Consider the following 8,875-nt stretch of genomic DNA (forward strand, 5'->3'; position numbering starts at 1 on the left):
TGAGTCCTAGAAATACATACTTAAGCGTAGCAGGAAGAGGTTTCAATTCTAACGTAGGTGGTGATTCTAAAGATGGGACTATTGGTATACTGGCTAATGTGGGCAATGGTTCATACTTGATTGTCCATGGAGGAGTGATTTTATCGTGTGGTGTATCTAACAAGATGTTAACTTCTTTCATATATTCCTCAAAGTCACACACTCCAAAGTGAGCCAAGCAAGTATCTAATGGGTCTGGTGCTAGAATTATGGGTGTTGCATCTTCTATAATATCTTCTAGTGTATCTATTTCGAAGCAACTATCCATTGATGGTCCTTGGGAAGCACCAAACACATTCAGTCTTAGTTTCTTATTCCCAAACGATACGTCCATGACTCCTGTCCTACAATTAATGCATGCATTTGCCATAGCTAGGAAGGGTCATCCTAAGATAATGGGAATTTGTCTGGGGTTGCCACTTAATTCCATATCGAGAACCAGAAAATCAACTGGAAAGTAAAACTCATCTACCTTGACCAAGACATCCTCAAGCATTCCACGTGGTTCCTTAATTGATCTGTCGGCTAACTGCAGTGTGACTGATGTGGGTTTCAGTTCTCCAAATCCAAAAAGTTCATACACCGAACTAGGTAAAAGATTCACACTTGCCCCTAAATCTAGAAGAGCTTTTTCAATGTGATAATCTCCTATAACACAGGAAATAATGGGGGCTCCTGGGTCCTTAAGCTTTGGAGGAGTGGCATGCTGGAAGACAGAACTAGCCTGTTCAGTGAGACGTACTTTCTTTGGAATTTGTGATCTAGATTTACGTTTTTGGGTGCACAAATCCTTCAAAAATTTGGCATAAGTAGGGACCTGTTTGATTGCGTCTAGAAGGGGAAGATTAATTTGGACTTGCTTAAACAATTCCAACATCTCATCAAGTTTTCCTCCCTTCTTATCTGCAGGAATAGGGGCTTTCAGGGCATCCGAAATGGGGCTTTAGACAAGTAAGATGATTCTGGTGTAGTTGGTTCCTTCTCTATTTTCAGGTCCTCCTTGTTCTTGGGTGATTTGGATTCGGTTAGAGGTTTAAGGTCGGTCTCATTGGTTTTACCAGTGTGTTCAATGACCTTCCTACTTCTCAGAGTCATGATTGATTTGGCATGTTCAGAAAAAGCTTCTGGGGTATTAGAACTCTCAAGCACAAATTGCCCTCTTGGGTTGCTCTCGGGTTGGCTAGGTAATTTTCCTCCTTCCCTCCTACTGAATGCAGTTGCTAGTTGATCTATTTGGGTCTCTAGCTTAGCAATGGATTGTGTGTGGGAGTTAAGGGTCTGAGTGTTGACTTCTAATCGTTCTAGTGCTTTCAGGACTTTTTCCTCAAAAGCTGAGCTGTGACCAGTAGTAGACGGTTGAGGAACATTTTGAAATTGATGGTATGGTCCATACCTATATGTTGGGTCTTGATATTGAGGTCGAGGTGTGGCAGGACCAACCACTGGTTGTGGTCTCCAGGAAAAATTTGGATGATTTCTCCAGCCGGGGTTATAATTGTTCGAGTATGGATCGTTTCCTGGTCTGCGAGCTTGTTGGACTTGAGCTTGCTGAACCTGCTCGTGCACAAACTCAGAAAATTGAGGTGCGGCTGGGCATTCACTAACAAAATGGTTCGGACTTGCACACAATGCACAAACTTCTTGGATTGGGTTAGGTGGAATCGGGGATTGTCCAGTATTTAGAAGACGATCTAATTTTTGGGACAGTTCATCTACCTTTTGATGGATATTTATGGTATTTTCTACTTTATATATTCCACCTCTTTTTGGGTTTAACATGGGTTTATCTCTAATAGAGGCAGACATATGATGTAATAAATTTTCACTTAAAATTTCAAACAGTTGCCATGCCTCATCCTCACTTTTCAGCATGAATATCCCACCGCATGATGCATCGATCATTTGTCGATGTCTTTCAGAGAGCCCATCATAAAAATATTGGATTAACTGCCACTTGGGTACAGCATGGTGGAGACATTTTCTAATAAGGTCCTTTAATCTCTCCCATGTTTCATGAAATATTTCTCCATCTAATTGAGAAAAACTAGTTATGGCTTTCCTTATTTGATTAGTTTTTCCTATGGAAAAATATTTCTTGAGAAACTCTCCTTGCAGCTGGTCCCAAGTTGATATAGTCATGGAATCCAAAGTATGTAGCCAGTATTTGGCTTTGTCCTTAAGTGAAAAAGGAAATAATTTTAACCTAAGAGCATCATCGGAGAAGTTGTGAATTTTGACAGTTGAGCATATCTCAAGAAATTCTTCAAGATGTTTATAAGGGTCCTCATTACTAAGTCCATAAAATGAAGGTAACATTTGGATTATACTGGACTTAATTTCATATTGAGTGGCCTCCACAGGGGGCACTTGAATACAAGGAGAGTAGGTATATGTGGAAGGAGTAAAGTACTCCTTCAATTGCTTGGGTGGATCATTCTCCTGATTTCGGTCCATATTTTTACATATGTTGGCTCTAAAGGTTCTTTCTATTTCTGGATCAAAAGGTTGGATTTCTGGTCGTAACAATCTATGGCCAAGCATACACCTTACAATTATACTGTAGAGCAAACACAAAAATTTTTTTTTTTTTTATAATATATATTTTTATAATAAAGTGAGAAAAGAATGAAGAAAATCTAAAGAGAAGAACCTAAGAATTTTAAATCTATGAAAAGGGAGAAATTAGTTAATGTTTAAATGTTAATTGCAATCAACTTAAACAATCATAGACTCTCTATCCTAAGGTTAACTTAGATCTAGACAGCTCCTAACTTTCAAGATCGCCTTTGAGCACTCCAAGCTCAAGACTGACTAACTGACTCGGCCAGGTAAGCATAAGATATGGGAGGTTCCCTGCTCGTTGCTTTCTTTAGACACCAACTAAGTTGGCTAGGTCAGTCAACGGAACCAATTGAAAACCACTTTCTTTAACCACTTGCCTTAGACACCGAGCAATTAACCAATCCGCACTTGGTTCAACTCTAGAGCTTTCTTATCCTATTAAGCTCGAAATTCCTAGGGCTGACGTCTAGTTGATTTTAAATTAAGGTCTAGGTTATGCAAATGCAAGGGAGTGATTTGTAGGCCAAGGAAGGGTGATCAAATCCCCACCTTATCTGGTTAATGGGTTATTGCCCTTAAGATTAATTATGGAGATGCAATGCAAATAAACAAGGTGTCCAATCAAGTTAGAAATTTTTATATTTGAGGTTACGCTATTTTAGTTAAGTGTTATGAAATGTCAGTGGCTTTTTTTTTTTAATTTATAGTTTTATCTTTTTATATATTTTTTTTAAATTTTTTTTTTTTAGTTTTGCAAGAAAATAAATTTAAGTGATTACACTACAAGAAATTTGATTTTTTGCGACGAAATTTTTTCGTCGCTAAAAATCTTATTTTCGTCGCTAAAACTATTTGCGACGAAATATATCGTCGCTAAAAATTTGTAGAGAAAGCCTCGTAGCAAAAGACCTTAGCGACGAAAATATTTTATTTCGTCGCAAAAAATAGTAAACCCAGACGACGAAGTTATGTACTATATTAGCGACGAAAATATTTTGTCGCAAGAGCTTAAATTTTCGTCGCTAAAATTGCAACGAAAAAAAATTTTGTCGCTAAATATTTTGATTTAAAAAAATTTTTTCTTATTTTTTGCGACGAAAATGAATTTCGTCGCAAAACTTAGCGACAGATTTCGTCGCAAAAAATTTTATCGCAAAAATTTCATCGCAAAAATTACGACGAAAAAAATGTTCGTCGCTATAATTGCGACGAAAAAGAAAATTCGTCGCTATAATAGCAACGAAATAAAAATTTCGTCGCTAAAAGGACGACGAAATAAAAAATTTCGTCACTATAACGGCGACAAATAATAATTTCGTCGCGATAATTGCAACGAAATAAAAATTTCGTCGCAAAAAGTTTAAATTTTTAACGACGGAATTTTTTTTCGTCGCAAAAATAGCAACGAAATAATTTCGTCGCAAAAATTGCGACGAAAAAAAAATTTCGTCCCTATAATGGCGACGAAATAATAATTTCGTCGCAAAAAATTATAATTTTTAGCGACGAAACTAAGACTTTCGTCGCAAAAATAGCAACGAAATAAAAAATTTCGTCGCAATGAATAGTCTGAAGATGATCGACATCATCACGTTGCACAATTGATGACATAAACTACCCACACATTCTCAACTAGACCAACATTTGTTGCAACAGACACCAGGATGTTTTGTGAGATATCCGAGTAAAACATAGATGGCACATTACACCACAATACTGATATTTTCAAAATCACTTCAAAACAAATTGCAAAAGCAATGATACAGGGAAAATGACTGGCAGATAACAACGACGGAAATGGATGTAAAAAACCTTGCCATATTTATAGCATTGTTCAGATTACAAATATCACATATACAATATACACAATAACAAAGCAAACCTTATATTTTCTCATTCATGAACAACATCATGTGAGATTTTCAGGAGAATCTACAGCACACACCAACAAAAGAACACTAACATTTCATAGAGCAATCTGACCACCTCATGACTCTGATCTAGTCTACACTACTTTCTTGTGTTGCATTAGATACCCTAAGGTTAGAAAGCAAAGCATCACGTCCTGTCAGAACAATTTGGAAGAAGTCCCTCACTTGCTTTGACAGAAGATCAAGCCCATCAGTAAGCCTCTGTGTTCCTTCAGCTAGATTTGAAACGGACTCCTGCAATCTTTCCCTTTTTTCCTGGTCTATAATTTTTGCCAGTGTACCTATTTCCTCGTGTTTGAAACCATTGCTCTGTAGTAATGTTTCTTCTTTCCGCCAACTGCTTTGCAGTAAAGTCTCATCTTTGCCGTTAACACAACTTGTCAAAGCATGTAATCTCTCTGCATATTTTTCAACTGCATCCAGCTCTTTCAATATGGTAACCTTTCTGCTTGAAAATTGACTCCTAATTTCCTCATTCACAACACCTTGCAAGTCACTGAAGGCCTCAGCCCACAAGAACTTGTCAGAAACATGCAAATCCATCAATAGTGCGGAGCAACCTGATAATGCTGCAGCAAAGACACCACAAATAAATATAGTCATAACCATCACTCCATACAAGGCCCTCATCAATACCTTCCCTTTGGCAGAGTTCTTGACCTTCGTCAGATAAAGAGTTTGTGCTTGACTCAACAAGAACAGAAGCCCTTATCATCAATAGATTGAACTATAAATTGCAGGCCATAAGTCAAGACAAAAATGCAATATAATATTAACATATACATAACTCGTCAGTCATTTTATCATGACAGAATTCTATACATGCTTGCACACCTCAATGTATACATCAACAGATAGAAAAGTTTGCATATATACATGTTGTGATATAAAAAACATATGACATAGCACAACTGTAACTGTACAATCAATGTAACCAACAGATCTAAAACGAAATCTCTCTGTTGTTAAAATACACATTATTTTCAGGATTTAAGTAGTCATAGCACTGTGATAGCTTTCATGGGTTGACAAGGGCTAGAGCACATGGACATATTATGAGTGGCTACCAGGTCCTATAAGCAATTCCTTGTTTATGTTAGTTTTAAATGGAAACCAGCACTTCATAGATTAGCTGAAGACCATAGCTTATAAATTGTTGCAGGGATCACACTTGAGATAACTTATGTGAGGGATGATGAAGACAAGGTGTTCATTGAAAAGAAAAGTCCCATTTATTTTCTTTGTAATGCTTTTCCCTTTTATCGATGTAAGTGTGTGGATACACGAAAATTATCAAGCACTGCCATCATAAATGGTGAGCATGTGCCATAGTCATATCATCCAAGATATTATTTATGTCGAATCTTTCACGTGCTCATGAATTCTGGTTCGCTTCATGCAAAGTATCAGCAACAGATGGTGGTTGGCCGACAAATAAGGTGCATTAGTTTCTTTTGTTCCAACTTACATCAAACCTAGTAAGAAAATAGTGGCATAGAAAGGAAATTCCAGTTATCCCCCTTGTGTTTTGTATTATCTTGAACAACTAATATACCAGAATCAATACTCATTTGGCTGGACTGAAACCTAAATCCAGACTGATATCTTTCGAACCTTGGAATCAATAAAGTGATTGAGAATTCATGGGCCAATCCATAACATTCAAAAACTCACAGCAAACTTAAACAAAATTTGGTGTATCCTGTTGGGACTTGGTAATAGACATTCACTGGACAGATAATACTTTAAGACTTCCCTGTCCGTTCGTTTATCTCTTGCCAATCTCCGCGGTTATCTTTGTACAATCGGTTTAGATTATATTATATCATGGTTTAAAAACAAAATTAGGTTTTCAAATTAGGTTTAGACTCAAATATGGCATGACAACCCCACGCTATGATCATCAATCAGCAAAAACTAAAGCTTGTATCTCCAATCTAATCAACCCTCGGTAACAAACAAGGAAATAGAACAAGATCCCCCAATTAGAACACAAGATAACATAGCACTAAGATTAAAAACATAGCACGGACTGAAAGCTACAGATCAACAAATTAAATAGCAAAAAAGCACCAAAGAATCACCTGCTATTACCCTTCTATATCGGTTCCATTAAGGTTCTAGACAGTATAAATAAGAATAGAGGAAAAAGAAGTCCTCAAAGAACGCCCAATTCCAGAGCCAAAACGAGTAAAGGAAGCGGGCAACGAATACCAGATGACCAAGGACACCATCAAATTGGCCCTTTTAAGAAGATGAACCCCCTTATTTTCACAGAAATCTTGAATCAATTAAACCAAAGGAAAGGGTACTCATCTTCGACCCATCGACTTTGAATTATTCTAACAACGCGTAGAAAGAAAAAACGAAGCATAAATCTATACACACCTCCAGAATTAGAAAACGAAGACGAGAGGAGAGAGAGGAAGCAACGACTTTCGTAACCGAATCGGTACCCGAACGGGAGAATGAAGCGAGGGGGAAGTCGCAACAGCAAACGAAAACCAAAGGAGGCAGCTTCTGTCGGGTTTTTTATCCTCTCTTCAGCCCTTTTTTTTTTTTCCCTGAGCACCGACCGCCACAAAAAAGAATAGGAGGAGGAGGTAGTCATTTCGGCGGCGGCCGGCGAGAAGAGTAGGAGAAAAGTATGGAAGGAGGAGGAAAGGGAGGGAGGAGAGGTGGCCGCCACCTTCGTTTTATGGATTGGAGGGTTAGGGTTTCGACGGATTGGAGGGAACCGGAGGGAAGGAGGCAGAGAAGAGGGAGGATTCGGTGTGCGGAGGAGAGGGTGGCGAGGCGGGAGGGAGATGGCCGGCAAGCTGGGAGGTGGGCTCGATCAGCGACGGGGGGCGGGCTCGAGCGGCGACGGTGGCGGGGAGGGAGAGAGAGAAAGGATGGTGGCGGGGAGGGAGGGCTCGACGGCGGTGGGGAGGGAGAGAGAGAAAGGATGGTGGCGGGGAGGGAGAGGACTTACCGGGAAGGACGACCGGCGACCGGGGAACGACGACTGTCGCCGGAGATCGGGGAGGGAGAAGAATAGGATGACCGCGGCGGAGATCGGGCCGGGAGGGAGCAGATCAAGCGGGTTTTTTTTAATTTAGGGCAGAATACAAAGGTATTTAGCGACGAAATAAATTCGTTGCTAAAACAAAAAATTCTGTCGCGAAAAATTTTATTTTTTGCAACCAAAATAGTTTCGTCGTAAATGATTAATTTTTGGCAACGAAAATTTAATTTCGTCGCAAATGATCGAAAAATCAAGTTTCTCGCAACGAAACAAATATTTCGTCGCTAAAAATTTAATTTTTGACGACGTAAATATTTTCGTCGCAAAAAAAAATTTAGCAACGAAAAATTTTTCCGTCGCCAAAAAAAAAAATTTTTTGCGATGAAAAAACTTTCATCGCTAAAAATTATTTCTAGCAACGAAATTTAAAGTTTCGTCGCAAAAAATTCAAAAATTTTTTAATAAAATAAAATTTAGCGACGTAATAGTTTCATCGCTAAATACAAATAAAATTGATCGCAAAACTCGTTTTTTTTAGCAACGAAAAATCAATTTCATCGTAAAAAATATAATTTTTTGGCGACAAAATTTTTTTTTGTCGCAAAAAATAAATTTTTAACTATGAAAAAAAATATTTCGTCGCCAAAAAAATTGATTTTTGCAACGAAAAAAAATTTCGTCGCTAAAAATGAACTTCTAGCAACAAAAAAAAAAAATTCGTTGCAAAAGATATAACTTTTTGCAACAAAATTTTATTCGTCGCAAATACCTTATTTTTGGGGACGAAATTTAAATTTCGTTGCAAAAGCCTACTTTTTTGCGACGAAAAATATTTCGTCGCAAAAAATCAATTTTCTTGTAGTGTTAAGTCTAAAAAGCAATAAATCACTAGGCTATAAAAAGTAGCAAATTATTCTAAGCAGAAAAATTCCTAAGTAGTAAATTAGTTATGCAAGGTAATTATGTAATTATGCAAATAAGATTATCTAGCTAGAAAGCACTGAAAAAAAATTTTAAAATGAGAAATAAAAATTGAAAAGTATTTTTTTTTTTTTAAATTTCAATTTTTTAATTCAACCGTGCCAAGATCCCTGACAACGGCATCAAAATTTGATGCGTAGTCATTGATAGCACCAAAAATAACTCTATTCACTACGTAGATAGGATGAGTCGAGATCGTATCCTCAGGGACCTTGGGCTAAGTTGAGATTGCAAGATGAAAGAAAGAAACGTTGTTTTTGATTTAAAAAATAAATTATCTTAAAATTGAGGTAATTAGAAAATAAAGAGCTCGAGAGTTTTGAATTACTTTGCACTAGCAGAGTTGTATCTCTTT

General features: G+C 37.5%; 1 protein-coding gene and 1 non-coding gene across 2 annotated transcripts; one reads left to right on the forward strand and one right to left on the reverse strand.

The window, feature by feature from the left end:
* Positions 1 to 2,000: 2,000 nt before the first annotated feature.
* Positions 2,001 to 2,106, forward strand: LOC140854498 (small nucleolar RNA R71). The gene has a single exon (XR_012137715.1). It is a non-coding gene; the product is annotated as a small nucleolar RNA R71 (small nucleolar RNA).
* Positions 2,107 to 4,399: 2,293 nt separating this feature from the next.
* LOC140854496 (UPF0496 protein 4-like) lies at positions 4,400 to 7,351 on the reverse strand. Its single transcript, XM_073250440.1, has 2 exons — positions 6,921 to 7,351; positions 4,400 to 5,101 (listed from the first exon to the last, which is right to left on the reverse strand). Exons 1-2 carry the CDS (start codon positions 7,141 to 7,143, stop codon positions 4,602 to 4,604), a joined length of 723 nt encoding a protein of 240 aa, XP_073106541.1. The 5' UTR covers positions 7,144 to 7,351; the 3' UTR covers positions 4,400 to 4,601.
* Between the last annotated feature and the right edge of the window lie 1,524 nt (positions 7,352 to 8,875).

This window comes from Elaeis guineensis, unplaced genomic scaffold (assembly GCF_000442705.2).
Source record: "Elaeis guineensis isolate ETL-2024a unplaced genomic scaffold, EG11 Super_Scaffold_32645, whole genome shotgun sequence".
Taxonomy (NCBI): domain Eukaryota; kingdom Viridiplantae; phylum Streptophyta; class Magnoliopsida; order Arecales; family Arecaceae; genus Elaeis; species Elaeis guineensis.

Coding starts and splice junctions, on each gene's coding strand:
- LOC140854496 (XM_073250440.1), bottom strand. CDS start 7,143: ATGACTACCTCCTCCTCCTATTCTTTTTTGTGGCGGTCGGTGCTCAGG. Junction 5,102..6,920: donor TTCGTTTTCTAATTCTGGAG/GTGTGTATAGAT, acceptor TCTTTGCTGCAG/CATTATCAGGTTGCTCCGCA.